The sequence below is a fragment of the Oryctolagus cuniculus genome, chromosome 4, assembly GCF_964237555.1.
Source record: "Oryctolagus cuniculus chromosome 4, mOryCun1.1, whole genome shotgun sequence".
Classification (NCBI taxonomy): Eukaryota; Metazoa; Chordata; class Mammalia; order Lagomorpha; family Leporidae; genus Oryctolagus; species Oryctolagus cuniculus.
The window spans coordinates 63646030-63666445 of record NC_091435.1 but is presented as its reverse complement, the minus strand read 5'-3'; the positions used below and the strand labels follow the sequence as shown (position 1 = coordinate 63666445).

At 39.1% G+C, this 20416-nt stretch overlaps 2 protein-coding genes across 12 annotated transcripts in view; one reads left to right on the top strand and one right to left on the bottom strand.

The window, feature by feature from the left end:
• Positions 1 to 20416, top strand: part of LOC103350623 (myosin-15) — a 170990-nt gene that overhangs the window by 116003 nt on the left and 34571 nt on the right. For 6 of the 9 annotated variants that reach the window (XR_007908911.2, XR_011387857.1, XR_011387856.1 and 3 more), the window contains 2 exons: positions 1783 to 1880; positions 8728 to 8816. The gene's annotated coding sequence lies outside the window, so the exon portion shown is untranslated. Of the gene's footprint in view, positions 1 to 1782; positions 1881 to 3203; positions 3334 to 8727; positions 8817 to 9006; positions 18498 to 20416 lie in introns of those variants that run through there. The other 3 variants (XM_070072066.1, XM_070072063.1, XM_070072067.1) reach the window with 3 other exon arrangements.
• Positions 6085 to 20416, bottom strand: part of LOC103350624 (HHLA2 member of B7 family) — a 194952-nt gene continuing 180620 nt past the window's right edge. For all 3 annotated transcript variants that reach the window (XR_011387860.1, XR_011387859.1, XM_070072070.1), the window contains 2 exons: positions 16754 to 16869; positions 6085 to 8013 (listed from right to left, as the gene is read on the bottom strand). Coding sequence is in view for 1 of the 3 variants with exons in the window: in XM_070072070.1 (XP_069928171.1) it covers positions 7934 to 8013; positions 16754 to 16869 (196 nt within the window). In the remaining 2 variants the exon portion in view is untranslated. The remainder of the gene's footprint in view (positions 8014 to 16753; positions 16870 to 20416) is intronic.

Below are 20416 nucleotides of genomic sequence, written 5' to 3'. Positions count from 1 at the left end.
AATTGCTAGAGATCTAGTCAAGGATATACTATCCTCATTTCCAGAGATGAGGGCACCAAATTTGGTTCAGTCACTATATTGATTTGGATCTCCAGGAATCAGAATGGAGTTAGAAGTACAGGACATTTATTGGAGCTAACAGCCGTGAAGGATACAGGGGAGAGCAATCAAGATCTTGGGAGAAAGCCTGAGACTACTGTAAAAATCTGAGCAAGTCTGCAGCACAAAGGCTTCCAGACAGAAGTCCCATGTTGGGCAGACAGGGCCAAACACTAATCAGTCCCCTGTGCCCAGTTGTCACCTTGGGGCTGTTTAGAAAGTGCACCTCCTCAGTGCTAAGGCTGTGGCTGATCCCAAAGGCATTGCAATTGGGAGCTGTAAGGTAATTGCCACTCTCCCAGATGACCAGCAAGTTCTTTTTTAGAAGGGAAATACGAGCAGTGCACAATCATGGCCACCACAGTTACTTCATGCCTCAGGGCTGAGACAGGAATCTGGGCTTAACACTAGACTTTGCTTTCCCAAGCAGGAAGGCCATCATTAACATCAACAAACTCTAACTTTGTTCAGTTATCTTCTCTGTGGCCTCCAGTACCTCCTCTCTCTCCTAAGTAAATTGCTAATTAGCAATTAATCTGTCTCGAATCTAGATTTACTGTAAACACATAAGGTTGTAATTCTTAAATTTTCATAACCCTGAGAGAGAAGGACAGGCAGATGAGAACAAAGAAGGGATTTTATTGAAAACAGACTGGTCTCAATGCAGCCAGATTGTTCCCAATATACTCAGTCCTGTCTCAGAAAGCTAAACATTAGGAATTTATTATCTACTGTCAGAGTGCATTTTAAGGTGTGAGGGGGTGGGACTCCAGATAATGGAAACAGCTTGGCTCAACCTACAGAGAAAGGGAGTAGATAGGGAGCAGTGGGGAAACAGGAGATGAGAAAAGGTATGTGGGGAGCAGTGGAGGTAAGAGGGGGAGATCAGGAAAGCCACCAGAGGTTGTGGAATAGGTGAGCTGCATCCAGCGAATGATGTGAGCTGCAGTGGTAGGTCTTGTTTCAGTCAGTCCCTCAGCCCTGCACAGGCTGTGATGTGTCCTTCATTTGGGGAGCTGAACAGCTCCCAAGTGGAAATCTTTGCTACAGCAGTATGGGGAGAGAAGGGACAGCTTCAGAGTCCTCCTCCTCAGAATGCCAGTGGCTACCAGAGCACAGCTGAGACATGCCAGCTCACTAGGTTTCCTTTGTGCAGCCCAAGCCTGGGTTTCAGTTGAAGGAATAAAAATGGGCAGACCAAGGTCCCCACTGCTTGTGGAATTTTCCTCAATCTCCACTGATGTCCACAGCAGAATCCTAGAAAACTTTTCTATAATTTCATCATCAATGAGAAAGTTCAGGAGATAAGTTGTTTTGATTTGGGGGCAATTGGATTTCAGTTTTGGGTTGGGAATTTTTAATAATGCATTTAATCCAAGCTGGTAAATATAGCTTGGTTAAGATGGAAGGACTGAAGAACAATTTGAATATAATATCTCTTTCAACAAAGGTGAAGGAATGCTACAGCGGATCAAGATATATGACTCTGTCGTTGCTCAGTTCTGCGGTTATTAATTTCTCAGAACTTGGAGCAAGTAGATTTGAACCCATTTTTTTTCAAGTCAGCCATTCAGATGATGTTTAATAAAGTTACCCAACCCTTATTTCCTCACATGAAGCTATGCCTGATGTAGACTGCTAGATGTTTCAAATTGCCTTCTCACACATACCTCTACATTTCAGGCAGAGGAAGACAAGAAAAACCTGAACAGGATGCAGATTCTTATGGATAAACTTCAGCTGAAACTGCAAAGTTGCAAGCAGCAAATGGAGGCAGAGGTGTAAGTGCGTGGGCCAGTTTTAGCCGCATGGATGTCCCAGGTGTTCTTTTTGGTTAATGGAGATTTGCGATCCTGAGCTAGGGAAGCAGCAAGTCCTAGAGTCTGCTCACTCTCCAGGTTTTTATAAATTAGTTTAACATCCAACATATAATAGTTTCTGCTTTTGTCTCCAGGTAGCCACAGTTTCCTCTCTTCAGCCCTCCCCTCCCACTCCCTCCCACTCCCACCTCCTCCCTCCCTCTCTCCCTTCCCCTTCCCTTCCTCCTCCCCCCTCTCCCCCTCTCTCCCTCCACCTCCCTCTCCCTCTCCCTCTCCCTCTCCCTCTCCCTCTCCCTCTCCCTCTCATACTCAAATGTGTGAATTGTAGGAAATAAGCCAAATAAGAGCAGGGTATCTTAGAGAGATGGCAGGATTACCCTGGGGCTTGCTTTAGGTAAATATAAATATAGTTCCCAGTCCTTTCTCCTGATGAGCATGGATATGGCTGTAGACAAAACCACTGTCACTGTCATGTACTTGCGCTTCCTGGGTTGGTACTCACAGGTCCATGGAATGTCATTGGTAAGTGTCATATATATTAGTTTATGCCTAATAATATTATCTCTGGCATTGTTCTGAATTTTCTGGGCATTTTAGGGTAAAACACTACTGTATCTAAAAAATACCTGTTGACATACAATTTTACTTTTTATAATTATTTTATTTGAAAGGCAGAGTGACAGAGAGACAGAGACCTTTAATTGCTGGTTCACTTCCCAAATGGCTGCAATACTGGACCTGACCCAGGCAAACCCAGGAGTTTCTTCTTGGTCTTCCATATGGGTGGCAGGGGCTCAGGTACTTGAGCCATCTTTTGCTGCTTTTCCAGGTACATTAACAGGGAGCTGGATTGGAAGTGGAGTATCTGGGGCTAGAACTGGCACCACAGGGGATACTGGTAGCACCTTAACCCAATATGCCACAATGCCTGCCCCAATTGATACAATTTTAAAGTCAAGATCTCTCAACCCAAAGATGGAATTGATATTGAGGATGCTGAACTGATTAGAAAACAAAAACCTGAGGTTAAGTCTATGGTTTCTCTATCACACACCATGTCTGGAAAGGCTATACTACATGTGGTTGATGGATAGGTCTGGCTATTTTCTGAATTTCCAGGGACCAACTGTTAAAAAGTGGATTTTATGTCTGCTACAAACCCTGAATTTCTGTTCATCATACCAAAATATGATATGCCGTTCAATACTCAGAATCTTAGATTGTTTTCACATTTTTCAACTTTCTAATTCAGAGGAGAAATTTTTCTGGTTTTTATTTTTATAGGAAGCACAAATCAATCAATATCTTTCTAAGTATAAAAAGCAGCAACATGAGCTGAATTAAGTAAAAGAGAAAGCAAAGATAAAATCTCAAGTCAATAAACTCAAGATTAAAGCACAAGAGTTTAAAGAAGGTATGGCAGTTATTCAACTCTACTAAGGCATACTTAAGGCTTCATGTTACTTATCAAATAGATCATTATAACAAGATTGTTGTTTTTAAAAAGTCTTTAATGAGAAAAATAAAGTTTCCAGCAATATTTTCATGTATTAACTAAATTCTTTGTTCAGTTGGTATGAAAGTACTGAGCAATTGAATGTAGTATACATTGTATTTATATTTCTCAAATGTTTAACTCCAGGAGAACTTGCATGCCCTGAGCTTAGGGGCCTTGATTTTTTCCACAGTGTAGCCAGGAGCCCATGCGGCAAAGATAACATACAAATCACAAATAGATCTGTTGGAAATTCTGAGCAAACTCTATTATATACAAGTCCTGATTTTGTCCCATAACAATATGGGGACCTAGAAGGAAGATGTCTAAAACTGAGGTAGAGAAGGAGAAGAAAATGCCAGAATCCTGCTTTCTAGGTCTCTGCTTTTTATTCCTAATTGGCCCTAAAACACAAGAGATCTTGCTGTCTTGCTGGGTTCTGGAATGGCTGTACTTATTAAATGGACAAAGTTACAAAATTGAACTAAATGTTTAGAATGGTCTGGGTAGCCTCAGATTCCTTATTGCGATTTTCTTAGAAATAGAGCCTTGGGGCCAGTGCTGTGGTGTAGCCAGTAAAGCCACCACCTGCAGTGCTGGCATCCCATGTGGGCGCCAGTTCAAGTCCCAGCTACTCACTTCCAATCCAACTCTCTGCTATGGTCTGGGAAAGCAGTAGAAGATGGCCTAAGTGTTTGGGCTCCTTCACCCACGTGGGAGACCCAGAGGAAGCTCCTGGGTTCCAATCAGCACAGCTCCCACTGCTGCGGCCATCTGTGGAATAAACCAGCAATGGAAGACCTATCTCGCTCACTCTCTCTCTGCCTTTCTGTAATTCTGCCTTCCAAATAAATAGATAAATCTTAAAAAAAAATAAAGAAAGAAATAGAGCCTTTACTAGGGTCCTGGCTTTTAAAAAGCAAATGAAAGGGGATTGGATAATGTTATTTTAGCTACCTTTCAGAGAATGCTTGAAATGCAACAGTATGTACTGTAGACTGGACCATCCAATTTTTTTTTTTTGAAATGTGATGCTTTTTTAGTATTTTACTTATTTTGTATTCTTTATCTGAGATGTTTGGGACCCAAGTTTTCAGATTTCAGAATGTTTGCATATATGTAATGAGATATCCTGTAAATGTGAACACAAAACTCGCTGAATATGAACTTTATACACAGAGGCTGAAGGTAATTTTATATGTTTACTGCACCTGTATTTTGACTGCAACATGTCATATGAGGTCAAGTGTGGAATTTTCCATTTGTGGTGTCATGATAGCCTTCAAAATGTATCAGATCTTGGAATATTTGGGATTTTGGATTTTCAGTTTAGGGACACTCAAACTGCACTAGTTACCCTAGTAGTTCATAGGGTTGTCAACACTGAGTAGAGCTGTGCCTTGACTCCAGGGCCCTCTGCAGAGACCAAAACTTTTGAATGTCAAAGTCCCTTATATAAAATGCCTATTTGCATATAACATGTGCACATTCTCAGGTTTACCTTAAATCATCCCTGACAAGTGCTATATAGATAGTTGTTACACTGTATTGCTTTGGGAATACAGGCAAGAAGCAAATATCTGTACATGTTTAGAATGTTTAGTAGGGTAGCACTATTTTTTCTTCCAAATAACTTTAATGTGTATTTTGGGGAACCTGGACACAGAACCCATGATTAGAGGGACAGATGATCATATGACTTTTTCCCTTTTTTATGTCGATGTGGTGTGTCACATTTTTTTTTTTTTTTTGACAGGCAGAGTTAGAGAAAGAGAGAAAGGTCTTCCTTTTCCTTTGGTTCACCCCCCCACCCCAAAACGGCCGCCACGGCCGGTGCACTGCGCCAATCCGAAGCCAGGAGCCAGGTGCTTCCTCCTGGTCTCCCATGCAGGTGCAGGGCCCAAGTACTTGGGCCATCCTCCACTGTACTCCCAGGCCATAGCAGAGAGCTGGACTGGAAGAGGAGCGACTAGAACTGGCGCCCCAACCAGGCCTAGAACCCAGGGTGCCAGCGCCGCAGGTGGAGGATTAGCCTAGTGAGCCACGGCGGCAGCATGTCACACTTATTGATTTGTATACGTTGAACCATCTTTGCATCCCTGGGATGAAACCCACTTCATCACAGTGAATAATCTTTTTAATGTCCTGCTGGATTTGACTTGCTAGTATTTTGTTGAAGATATTTGCATGTATTTCCGTCATAGAATTTGACCTTTAGATTCCGTCCCTTTTTTTCTGTGCCATTCTCTGCTTTGGATACCAGGGAAATACTAGTCTCATAGAATGAATGTGGGAGAATTCTATTTATTTTCGAAAACATTTAAGAGGGATTGGTATTAATTCTTTAAATAATTGGTAAAATTCAGCAGTGAAGTCATCTGTTCCTGGGCTTTTCTTTGATGGGAGATTTGTTTTTTTATTGTGGATCAATCTTGCTGCTTATTATTAGTCTGTTTAATTATCCTATTTTCTCATGATTCAACCTTTCTAATGTGTATATGTCCAAGAATTTGTTCATTTCTTCTGTTATTGAATTTTTGCCAAGTAATTGTTCATAGTAATCTCTTTGTTAGAATTTGCCGTTTTCTTATTGTCATTTCTAAGAATCTGAAGATAATGATTTCTCCACACCCCCAGATACTACTCAGTAAAAAGCAGAGTATCAGCAAGTTTCAGCTTTGGAACAAACATCCAATTTTAATTTATTATCAAGAATAATATAATTATTCATTCATTTGGAAACAATTTAAAGGGACCAAGATTACTAAAAAGTATTGCAGTGAAATTTTTCTTTAATAAATATTCACAAATAGTAAAAAAAAATAGGATTCCGTCACTACACTTTAGAAAACTCTTTGAATTAACAAAACTGTGTACAAGATATGGGATTTCAAATTAGGGTCAGGTGAGAGAAAATTGGACAAGGAAGCAGAAGCATCACAATTTAGGGTTTGTCTTTTATAAACTGTAGGGCCAAACCCTTGATTGACTAAGTTCTAAAAACCTCTTGATAGTGACAAATTTGCAAGCATAACTGTTAGACTATTGCTTTTATCAAATTTATGATTAAAATTAAGGCAGTACTTTATCCAGGCTGTCCATTCTCTCCTTACATGACATACATATGGAAATCCAAGTTTATTACAAGGTTGATTGATGCTACGCCAACTGAGCCTGAGAAATTTACCTAATTACTTTCATGGCATTTGACTATGAGTCAGGTGTTGGCAAGTGCAACCCAGTTTAAGAGATGGTGGTTTTTGTGTTGATAGGGTCCTTTTCCCTACGCAATCTTGGAAATACTGACATTCTTATTCTTGTGGTCTCTAAAAATCACCATAATAATTCTAGTTGGCTGTGCTAATATAATTAGTATATAAAACTATATACAATAACATAGCACACTCATTGCCTTAGTTCCTAGTCCTGGATTTTCAACTATTCACTCCCTTTATTAAGGGAGTGCTGCTCCTACCTGCTCTCTCACCCATTGTCAATTCACTAGATTTTGAATCAGCTCCTAGTGAAATGTTGTTTTATGAATTATTGATGGAAACCTCACTGTAGCCTTCTGGGCTGACTACAACAGGAATATAAATAAATAAGATAGTTCTTTTCTAAGTGGAATTAGAAGCCTTAACATCTAGTCAACTAAACTTTTTAAAAAAGATTTATTTACTTGAAAGGCAGAGTGAAAGAGATAGAAGCAGAGATAGAGAGAAAAAGATTTTCCATCTGCTGATTCAGTCTGCAACTGAGTGCAATGGCTGGGGCTGAAGTTAGGAGCCAAAAATCCATCCAGGCCTCCCACACAGGTGGCAGGCACCCAAGTCCTTGGGCAATTTTCTGCTGCTTTACCAGGAACATTAACAGGGAGCTGGATTGGAAATGGAGCAACCAGGACTTGAACTGGCACTCTGATATGGTATTCAGGCATCACAGGTAGTGGCTTAACCCAGGCCACTGCAATGCCATCCCCTCTATAAAATGTTAGCATAATAGGAGATCAGTGAATGATGTCTTGAAGAGTATAACACTGGATGTGTTAGTTCATTTTGTACTACTATAACAGAATATCTGACACTGAATAACTTATAAAGGACATAAATTTATTTTGTATAGTTTAGAAGGGCAGGAAGTTCAACATCAGTGTACTGGTATCTAGTAAGGATCTTCTTGCTGTGTCATCCTATGGCTGATGGTAGAAGAATAAGAGTGCGAGAGCAAGAGACAGAATGTGCTTTTAGAATAAACTGCTTTTATAATATATCTACTCTGAAACTAACTAGTTTATTCCCCTGACCATGAAATTAAACAGGGCACTAATCACCTCTTTTTGGGTCCAAACTGCGACCCCCGAAACTGTTGCATTAGGGATTATGTTTCCAACACGTAAGTTCTAGGGGGCACATTCCAATAATAGTGCTAGGAAAAAGAGTAGTTACAAGCCTTTGTAGTAGTAGAATTGTCATATCTGACAAGCCGTTGTTTGGAATCGTAGTGAAGACAGGTGACGAAGTCACTGGCTATTAAGAACGCTTGCCATGTGTGGCTGTAGTCTCTCTTCATTTCCTGTACTGATGGATATTCTGAAAGAGACTAGAATCAAGAAAATGGAGGCTGAAAATGTTTATTTTGATTGCAACAATAGACATCATTGTAAGTATTTCACGATGGTAGGGTAGGGGTAAAATACTGCTGGCATCTATAATATCTGTAAGATAATTATAAAATAGGTAGCTACGAACTCTAAGTCTTACCAGCTTTAATCTCCCTGTTAAAAATTCCTCGGTTTTTAACTGGGGGAAAATAAGCTTATATTGTTTCTGACCCTTTGTTGTTTTATAATTAATGGAACACAGAAATAATGAAAGTTGTGAAGCACAAGGGGAGTATGCAATTCCATTACAATGTGTGAATGAATTATCAGTTGCCAAGAGCCTAGAAGTCACTGGAAAGGTATGGAAGGTCAGCAGCCTACATCTGGGCAGAAACCATAGTCTGCTTCTCTCCGTTTCACATGTGTCTGTGTCTCTTTGCTTCTATACAATCCTAGGTTTCTAACTTGTGTCATAGGAAAACAAGTATATTGGAGCAACCTTTGGCATAGTGCCACTTGAGATCTCTACAAATAGCCACAGGAGACCAGCAGAACAATATTGCATTTAAGCCAATAGAACCTGTTTAATTATACACATTGAGAAAAGCCTAATTGTATTTTTCCTGCTATATTACCCCACAATCTCTCTTGAATTTGTCTCTCCATAAGAGTTTTACATGATGATATGTAAATTAGTCTATCTTCAATTACAGGCTCTCCAAGATGTCCAAATTAAAGTTCCCAGCATTTGCCTCCTCCATCACAAACAACTGAAAGAGGAAGTAAACAGCTACATCACCAGGTAAGTGTCCAAGGAAGAACACTAGAACTGAGTGAGTGCTACATGGGAATCTCGTGGGACGAGGTAGCATGGGGGGGGCAGCATAAAGACAGGAACAAAGCAAACTGGTAACTGTGACCCTGGCCCCATGACTGGGGTAATTCTTATTGCAAGGGAAAAGTTAAATAGGAGAGCCTTGTCCCATTTCTAGGATGCTGCAGGTCAGCACTCTTGGCTACAGGAAGTATCCTCATCTTCACAGCCCTGAAGCTCAATAAGAGAAGCTACCTAGAAAATACACAACAGCTTAAATTCAGCAAAGGAACTCACATTGTCTTGTTCTGGGGAGTGAAGAAAAGTTACAGCAGTGTGATACCATCTTGAAACAGGAGTTACTGTCCTGAGGGACAGAAATCCCTATGCATCTCCATCCCTGAGACCCAAAAGATATTACACTTCACTAGAAAAAAATGATTACAAGCTCACTAAACCCAGCAACACAACTGTGGCACCAGCAATTTATATGAGGCAATGATCTGCATTATGGGGAATAGGTGGTTCAGCACAACCAGGCACAGGCCACGTGGAGAACATACCACAAGCTAGCACCACCACTCCTGCCCCTGCTTTGATTGCTGTCAGCAAACATGCACGCCTACCAGATGTTGGGCTAGCAAGGCTACAGCTCCATTCCCACCATATCCCTACTTTGTTTAGTAAAGGAGTCATGTGCCCCAACCAGATTTAGGGTTACCATTGTAATGATCCAATTCCCACCATCAGAATCTGCTCACCCCAGCTGGGAGAGGAGGATAGCTCTCATCCCCCTATCAATAACCATAGAAAAAGATATAGTGATACCACTACACTACAAAATCCAACTGAAACAAAAGCCAAGGTAGCCTACCAAACTTATATTTGAAGACATGTTTCAAGAGAAATCCTTTAATCCACAAAAGTTACCCTTTAAAAGTGACAGAAACAACTTATGTGCCAGATATGCAAATAGCAATGCAGGGATAAAAGAATCATGAAAAAGCAAAACAACATGATCACAATATCTTTTGTATCAGATTCCAGAGAAGGAAGTGGACAAAATATGTGACAAAGAATTCGAAAGAATTATATATAAGGTTACAAGAGAAAATATACAGCCAATTGAATAAACTAAGGAAATCAATGCATGATATGAATGGAAAATTCAGGCAAGAGATAGAAATGAAGAATTCATTAGTCAAACATAACATACATATGTTGAAAGCATAAACAGACTATAAAAAGCAGATTTTTTAAAAAAATGCCTATTGGACACACAAAAACCAAAAAATCTTAAAAGAATGAAAACAGATCTAAGATGTATGAGACACCATTAAATGAATATATTCAAATTAAGGGAATTTTTGAAGGAGAAGAAATGACTAAAGACATATAAAACCTTTTAAATAAAAGAATAAAATTTAAAAAGTCACTAATCTAGAGAAAGATATGGACATTCAAATACAAGATAACCATAGGATGCCAAATATGAGCATAAGCGAACCTCACAACATGTGAAATTGTCAAAAGTGGAGTTCAAAAACCTATTGGAGAAAAATGTCCAGTCAAACTTGAGGGAGACCCCATTGGACTAACAGCAGATTTTGTTACAAGAAATCTTACAGAAAAAGAGAATGGATAAATAATGTGATAAATTCCAAATTATAAAAGAAAAAAAACTGCCAATCAAGAATAATATATATAACAAAGCTATGTTTCATAAATTAAGAAAAAACTTTCTTAGACAAACAAAAACTGACCAGCTTTACAGAAGATGCTTATGAGAGTTCAACATTCAGAAGCAAAAGAAATGTAACTACCATCATGAACGCATAAAAAAGTATGTAACCTCCTTAAAAAAGAACAAAATAAACAGAAGGCATTTTTAAATGACGAGTAAGTCATTATTTACCAATAACAACCTTGGATGTAAGTGGACTATATTACCCATTTAAAAGATATAGACTAAATAGACTGAAAGACAAAGACCCAAAGATGAATTGCCTAAAAGAAACTCACTTCACTATTAAATACATACATAGTCTGAAAATGAAAGTATGCAAAAAAGATGGCACACAATGACAGCTAAAAGCAAGAAAGAATAGCTATACTTATATCACATCACTATACAATGATCAACAGATCAATATAATAAGAATATGTGATAAATGTATATGCACTCAAAGGCAGTGCACCAAAATTTTAGATCTAAAGGGAGAGAACATGCAATACAATAATAGTGGGGGTTCTTCAACACCTCACATTTATTAATGGACAGATCATAAAAACAAAAAATAATGAAGAACCATCAGCGTTAGACGACACTATAGAATAACTGGACCTTAACAGACATTTATAGAATATTCCACCCCATAGCTCTAGAATCATATTCTTTCAATCAGCAGATGAAGTATTCTTTAGGATATACCACATATTAGGCTATAAAGCAGTCTCAAAAATTTCAAAAAAATCATAACCATGCCATGTATTTCTTCCAACCAAAAGAGGATAAATCTAGAAATGAACAACAAAATTAAATCTAGGAGTACAGATACAAAGAGATAAAACAATTTCTGAATGAACAACGAATTGCTGAAAATATCAAAAGAGCAATTTAAAGATTCTTTGGAACAAAGATGAAAACACCACATATCACAATTTATGAGATATAGAAAAATCAGTCAGAGGGAAGTTTACAGAAATAAATACCCTATCAAGAAATACAAAGTATCTAATAACCTAATGATATATCTTAAATACCTATATATAAAAAAAAAAAACCTAAAGTTGAAAGAAAAAACCAGGGCTGGGGCCATGGCTCACTTGGTTAATCCTCCGCCTGTGGCGCCAGCATCCCATATGGGCTCCAGGTTCTAGTCCCGGTTGCCCCTCTTCCAGTCCAGCTCTCTGCTGTGGCCCGGTAGGGCAGTAGAGGATGGCCCAAGTGCTTGGGTGCCTGCACCCGCGTGGGAGACCAGGAAGAAGCACTTGGCTCCTGGCTCCGGATCGGTGCAGCGCTGCCCTTAGCAGCCATTTGGGGAGTGAACCAATGGAAGGAAGACCTTTCTCTCTGTCTCTCCCTCTGTCTATATTTTTTTTATTGGGCACGTAGATTTAAAGAAAGAAAGAAAAACCAAGAACACAGCAGAAATCAATTGTATATTAAAAAAACAATATCTTGGTATTTTGCAAAGATAAACAAAACTGATAAGCCTTTATCTGAACTAATCAAAAATGAGAAAATTCAATATCAGAGATAAAAAAGGAGATATTACAACTTATAACAGAAAAATAAGGATCCCTAGGGATTATTATGAGCAACTCTATGCCAAAAAATTGGATAACCTAGAAGTAGACCTATACAACAAAATTACATCACAAAGACAAAAAACCTAAATAGACAAATAACAAGTAATAAGACTGAATCAATAAAAGTGTCCCAACAAAGGAAATCTCAGCACCAGATGGTTTGACGGTTGAATTTTACCAAAATTGTAGGGAAGAATTAGCGAAAATTCTTCTCAAGCTATTCTACATTCTTGAGAGGGCAATAACCCTTCCAAACTCATGAGGCCAGCATTACCTCGAGTCCAGATCAGACAAGGACATAACAAAAGAAAAAAAAAACAATGAATATATATTAACAAAGATTTAAAAATTCTCAAGAAAATACTAGCAAACTGAATACAATTACATATCCAACATGATTAAGTGGTAATTATCCCAAGGATGCATAGATAACTTAATATGGGTAAGTCAGTAAGCATAACGTAATCAACAGCATGAAGGATGAAAAGCATATCTCAACAGATGCATAAAAAAACTTCGATCAAATTCAACATCCATTCATGGTGAAAACCCTGAACAAATTAGGTACAGAAGGAAAATAAGTCCATATAATCATAGTTATTTATGAAAAACTTTCAGTCAACATCTTTGAATAGAGAAAAGCTGAAAGCATTTCCTCTACCATTTGTAAACAGACAAGGATGTCCATTCCCACCACTCTTAATCAAAATACTACTAGAAATTTTAGCCATAGTAAATAGGTAGGAGAAAGAAATTGAAAGGCATACAAGTAGAAAGTAAGGAATTCAGATTATTCCAATTTGGAAATCACATAAATATATATATATATAGAAAAACCTAACAGAAAACAATAAGTGAATTGAACATACATAATCTCAGTTAAAATATCAATGATACTCTTTACAAAACCAGAAAGAAAATCACAAAGAACTACAAATAAGCAAAGCGATATGGAACAAAATGAACAAAGATGGAGGTATCACAATGCTTGATCTCAAGACATACTATAAAGCTACTTTAAACAAAAGAGTATTGCAGTGACATAAAACGAAGGAACACAGACCACTGGAACTTAATAGGTATCCCAGCAATTAATCTATGTATCTATAGTCACCTGATTGTCTTTTCTCTAGTGCATGTGTTTGTTACCTTTGTTGACAGTGTCTTCAACAAATTGTTCTGGGAAAAAGAATCAATCCAGTTAAGAAATTGTCAAAGAATCTGAATAGACATTTCTTAAAAGTGGAATTATCAAACACACACATATATATATATAAATGCTCAAAATCACCAGCAAAAAAGCACAAATCAAAACCACATGAGACACCTCATTACAACTAGAATTACTTTTTTCAAGAAACAAAAAGTAACAAAACATGCCAAGGATATGGAAAAATAGGACCTCTTATTCACACTGTTCATGGAATGAGAAGCACTACTGCTATTATGGAGAACAACATGGAAGTTCCAAAGAACACTAAAATGTGATTTATCATGTGACCCTGCTATTCCATGTCTGGGTATGTATCCCAAGGAAATTAAATCAGCCTATGAAAGAGATAGCTTTACTTTCACGTTCATCACAGCACTATTCCCAATAGCCAAGATGTAGAATCAACCTAGATGTCCATCAATGGATGAGGGATTAAAAAATTTTAAAAATAAGTGATATTCAGTCATGAAAAGGAATGAAATCCTGATATTTTCAGCAAAATGTTTGGAACTAGGGGTCATTGTTAAGTGAAATAAGCCAGGCAAAGAAAGATAAACAGTGCATATTTCTCTTGTAGATAGAAGCTTAAAATGTTCATGTGAATTTAGAATAGTTATTACCAGAGGTTAGGAGGTGAGAAAGAGGGAGGTTGAATAGCAGGTATCAAAACACAGAAATTTCAGTTTTCCACAGCAAGGTGGGGTGACTTAGTTCACATTAATGTATTAAATACTACATAAAGAACTGGAAGAGAGGAGCTAGTAGGTTCCAAACAAAAAGAAAATATAAGCAAATGGAAAGACTACTTGCCTGATTTTATTAGTTTATACAATATACATGTGTTGAAATATTACACGGAATCCTTTTGAAATGTACAAGTATTATAAATTAATCAAACTTAATAAATTTAACTTCAATTACCTTTTTGCAGCAGCGTCTTTATACTATTAAATGGCTTGATAACGGAAAATATGTTCTATTGTATTTTCCTCTCCATTGTAAGCATTGCTATTCCCTTCATCAGTAGAGAAGGAAAAATATTTTTTAAAAAACTTTCTATTCAAATATTCAAATTCTCTTATTCCTGCATCAGTATAGTTATGATATTAGAACTGCCCAATTTATTCCCTTCCTCATGTCTTTCTTCAAAGAGCATAAAAATTGCACCCAATGTTGAAACTCATCATCAAAACCAACAGTAAATTCTTATGGTTGATTCAGGTGTTGCAAAAGCAGAGAAAGGCAGTAGTGCTTTAGGATCATTGTTCTTGGCTGGTCCTTGCCAACTGCTAATGATGGAAAATTATATGCTAGGACAGGCTGAGAATAGTGGTTAAGGAATATCACTTATCAAATTAGGTTTCCAGTTTCCTTCTGGATCTTATTAAACTATATTTCCTGAGGCCAGTGCCATGGATCACTTGGTTAATCCTCTGCCTGCACTGCTGGCATCCCATAAGGGCGCTGGGTTCTAGTCCCAGTTGCTCCTCTTCCAGTCCAGCTCTCTGCTGTGGCCCAGGAGGGCAGTGGAGGATGGCCCAGGTCCTTGGGCACCTGCACCCACATGGGAGACCAGGAAGCAGCACCTGGCTCCTGGCTTTGGATCGGCATAGCTCCAGCTGTAGCAACCATTTTGGGGGTGAACCAATGGAAGGAAGACCTTTCTCTCTCTCTCTCACTAACTCTATCTTTCAAATTATATATATATATATATATATATATTTATAAATATATATATATATATTTCCTATATATGCTAGACTAAGGGATGCTGTAAAATGGAGTAATTGAAAAGAGAATTAAAAGCATAACATATGAACCATAGTCATATAAAATTATAATCAAGTAAGTGTAAGGTCACTTTCATCTACCTGCATGCCTCCACTGTGGGTCACTGTCCTTGCAATGCAGCTTATTTTATGTGACTTCTCCCTCGCCATGTCACTTCAAGTTTGGGTTTGTGAGTGAATCAGGTTATGTTAGCTCACGGGGAATACACTGTCCTGTGTGTTCATTTTTGCATCATTTTGAGTGTACCATGTTATTCCAGTTGACATGTGTTTGCTGCAGACTCGCAGTACAGAAATGAGACTGTCATTCTTAAGCTGTATGTGGCACCCCCTCTTCTTCTTATCATCTGAATCTAACTTAATCACAAGTGTCATTATATTAAGTCAGGAACTGCCTTTAGGGAATAAACTTCACCATTTCTGGCCGTCTATGGGACAGGGGTAACAAGTAAGGAGACTGGCCTGCCTATTAACTCAAATGATCACAGGGCTAGACACGGTGAAGCTCTTGCTCACTATCACTCTTAAAACTGAATATTCAATAATGATTTCTGCTATAATTAAACACTTGGCAACTGCAATGGTGGCATTAGACCAATATCCAACAGAAGATCACATGAAAGGGACATGGGATCTTGCTTTACTTCTCAGGGCAGTCAGAGCCTTCCCTGGCGGGGACGGGGGGTGGGGATAGTTGGAATGTGGGGCATGATGATGGAATGAGGGAGAACTTCCAAGGGCATAGGCCTGCCTCTGCCACTGTTTAGTGGGGTAGTTTTAGATGGGGCACACTTATCTGTTTCACACAACTACTCTAGTTGAGCAAATTTCCTGTAATCCTGTTTCCTTATCTACAAAATATGGCAATAAATTATATCTAAGCATTGCCAAGATCCTTTGCAGCTCAAATTCTGTTCATGCAAGCAAAATATTTTTAAGTCTCATAACAATAGCATCTCAAGGTATTATTTTACATTTCTATAAATAGCACAAGTTTATTACAAAAATTTACATTGCTTTTAATTTAGAAAGAAACAAAATGACCCATAAGGACTCTACATTTTTGAGCATCACCAGCTGTAGGCTAAGTTCAGAGCAAGAGACTACAGAGCCCAGGAACTTACAGTATCTGGTGAGGTATGAACGTGGGGGAACCCATGGTGCAGTCACTCCAAAGAGCACCCTAAATCTTTGGCTTATTTCTTTTCCAGCTGTTTTCCCATGCAAGTCAATGGAGCTTCCTGGTTTTCATTTTCATGCCAAATTAAAACTTTTCTTTTTGTAAAGAAAGAATATGTGACTTTCCATTAATTTAATAAGTTCCCCTATTTAATGAAAACAGTAGAAATACTAGAAGACAGTGTGTTACATTAAATGTGCTTGTACAGCTTAGTGTATCTCTGATCACTTAGGATAAATTTTGAGAAGCACAATTATTAGGTGCCAATGTAGGAGAATTTAAAAGGATTTTTGTTAAGTTTGCAAATAACTCTTCAGAACATTCAGACCTGCTTACATGCCCAGTTGCAGTACAGGTAAATATTTCTATGTCATCTTTAATAAACAGAACATGGAATACCTAGGGCTTTAGCCCAGATTTCCCATATTACCTGTGCTGAAAGGATGCATCTTCTTTGTATATAGCAGAATATTACTACCAAAATCAAGAAAGGCACCAAAACTGGAACATATGTTTTCCAGGAATCTGTTCCTTGACTTGATGATTCTAAATAAACAGAGAAACAAAGACTGTGAATTGGAAGAAAAAAATTGCTAAATAAGAAACACAAAGGCTTGAGGAGATGGGTTGAAGGTAGAATATATTCACTATTTTAAAAAGTGGTTATTTCTGTATGCAAGGTAGGAAGCAAAATTTGATAATAAAGATTCTTTCTAGAAAAAGTCAAGTTTCCAGTCTGGACAGGAGAGTTTGTTATGAGCATAAACATTGCCAGTCTCATTGTCTCCATTGTGGGAAACCTACATTTCCTATAATATTAACCAGTTTGGGGTTAAAAGGGAGAGACTATTTCACTCAACATAATGAAATAAGCCAATCCCAAAGGGACAAATACCACTTGTTCTCCTTGATAGGTGACAACTAACTGAGCACCAAAAAGGAAACCTGTTAAAGTGAAATGAACACTAGGAGAAATGGTGACTTGATCAGCCCTCACCCTGACTGTTGATGAGCAGCTTAATATGTTATCCCTCTTAGTATCTTTTTTGTTTGTTCTACTTAATACTTTTGGTTGAATACTGTAATCAATACACAATTCTTCTTAAGTGCTGAAACTTAACTGAAACGTGATCACTGTTAAATATAAGAGTGAGAATAAGAGAGGGAAGAGATGTGCAATTCGGGACATGCTCAAGCTGACTTGCCTCAAACGGTGGAGTTAGAAACATACCAGGGGGCCGGCGCCGCGGCTCACTAGGCTAATCCTCCGCCTAGCAGCGCCGGCATACCGGGTTCTAGTCCCGGTTGGGGCGACGGATTCTGTCCCGGTTGCCCCTCTTCCAGGCCAGCTCTCTGCTGTGGCCCAAGAGTGCAGTGGAGGATGGCCCAGGTGCTTGGGCCCTGCACCCCATGGGAGACCAGGAAAAGCACCTGGCTCCTGGCTCCTGCCACTGGATCAGTGAGGTGCACCGGCCGCAGCGTGCTGGCCGCGGCGGCCATTGGAGGGTGAACCAACGGCAAAGGAAGACTTTTCTCTCTGTCTCTCTCTCTCTCACTGTCCACTCTGCCTGTCAAAAAATAAAAAAAAATAAAAATAAAAAATAAAAAAAATAAAAAAAAAAAGAAACATACCAGGGGATTCGAATTCAATCCCATCGAGGTGGCATGTACCAATGCCATCTCACTAGTCCCAGTGATCAATTTCTGTCCACAATTGATCGTAATGATAGGACTAAGAACCAAAGGGATCACATAAACAAGAATAGTGTCTGCAAATACTAGCTGATAGAATAAAAAAGGGAGAGAATGATCCAACATGGGAAGTGAGATACACAGCAGACCCATAGAATGGCAAATGTCCTAACAGCACTCTGGCCTCATAATCAGCCCTTAAGGCATGCGGATCCAGCTGAAAAGCCCATGAGAATATTTCAGGCATGGAAAGCCAAGACACTCTGGGGGGAAAAAAAAACCTAAATGAAAGATCTCCGTGAGTGAGATCCCAGTGGAAAGAATGGGTCATCAAAGAAGGAGGTACCTTTTTCTGAAGGGAGGAGAGAACTTCCACTTTGACCATGGCCTTGTCTAAATATGATCAGAATCAGTGAACTCAGGGGGCTTCCATAGCCTTGGCAGCTCATGACAAGAACCTAGGGTGATTACTGAGGCCATAAACAAGAGTGTCAATTTGTTAAGTCAACAACAGGAGTCACTGTGCACTTACTCCTCATTTAGGATCTTTGTCCTTAGTGTGCTGTACATTGGGATTTAATGCTATAACTAGTACTCAAACAGTATTTTTCACTTTATGTTTCTGTGTGGGAGCAAACTGTTGAAATCTTTACTTAATGTATGCTAAACTGATCTTCTGTATATAAAGAGAATTGAAAATGAATCTTGATGTGAATGGAAGGGGAGAGGGAGCGGGAAAGGGGAGGGTTGCGGGTTGGAGGGACGTTATGGGGGGGAAGCCATTGTAATCCATATTCTGTACTTTGGAAATTTATATTCATTGAATAAAAGTTAAAAAAAAAAAAGGGAGAGACTAGAGCCAGCTTAAAAGGCAATGAATCTACTCATTTTATCTTAATTTTATATTGTCATAAGGGAATTAACACATTTTTACAAAGTGGTAATTACTTACTACAACCTAGCCTCTGCCTACCATTCTCCTTGGAAGATAAAGGAAGAATGCGTTTCACTCCCTGCTTGTGGAACCAAGTGTCCTAGAGGAGTAGGAATGAGAAGTTCAGAAGTGATGAGAGAAGCTGCAGGTAACAGGTGGCCCTGGGATAAGAGTGCTTGGAGCCTCTCAGGAATAAACAGAGGAGCCTAAGCTTCCAGCCAGCATCCTGGTCAGAGTTAGAATTATTGTCAGTAGTATTAAAGGAAGAGAGGATTTCTGGGATATAGAAATTTGGAGAATTTAGGTTACCAAAGTCAAATCCCCACTAATCATGTGATTACTGTTCCACAATGAGCAGGGAGTAAATATTAGAGCACAAAGGTCAACTTAGTGTGGAGGGGTGAGGAATATCTATGGGCTATTCTTTAAAATGAGTAGGTCAGCCGGCGCCGTGGCTCAATAAGCTAATCCTCCACCTTGCGGCGCCGGCAAACCGGGTTCTAGTCCCGGTTGGGGCGCCGGATTCTGTCCCGGTTGCCCCTCTTCCAGGCCAGCTCTCTGCTATGGCCAGGGAGTGCAGTGGAGGATGGCCCAGGTGCTTGGGCCCTGCACCCCATGGGAGACCAGGAAAAGCACCTGGCTCCTGGCTCCTGCCAGGATCAGCGCGGTGCGCCGGCTGCAGCGGCGGCCATTGGAGGGTGAACCAGCGGCAAAGGAAGACCTTTCTCTCTCTGTCTCTCTCTCTCACTGTCCACTCTGCCTGTCAAAAAAAAAAAAAAATAAATAAAATAAAATAAAATAAAATAAAATGAGTAGGTCTACTAATAACAGACATCAACTTTAATGAGCATACTCTTTAAAAAAAAATAAAATAAAAGGTGCAGTTACAGAGAGAGAATCTTCCAGGTGCTGATTCACTCCCCAGATGGCTACAATGGACAGGGCTGTGCCAGGCCGAAGCCAGGAGCTTCTTCAGGGTCTCCCACGTGGGTAGCAGGAGCACAAGCACTTGGGTCATCTTCTGCTGCTTTCCCAGGCACATCAGCAGGAGCTGCTTTGCAAGTGGAGAGCCAAGTCTCAAACCAGGCGCCCAAATGGGACGCTGGTGCTGCAGGCAGCAGTTTAACCAGCTGTACCACAGCACAGGCCTGTGAGCATACTCATTACTTTAAAAAAAAAAAGCAATGTTTTATAACCAACAAAACATGAGTGTCTTCATTTATATGCTTCATTCTGATATTCTATACCCATGGGGAGAAGAGAATATGTAGAAATATTAAGGTGATTTTCTACAGTTTTTATATGTACTGTTTTTTACTCCTGAAGAAAATACTGAACAGTATTACTGCTTCTCATTTTATCTGTGACCTTCAGTTACCCTATTTGTAAAGAGATTTGCCAAGGTCAGTATTGATTCAGCAGCAAAATTAGCAAGAATTATTTAATTCCATTCAGTTCAGTGCAGCC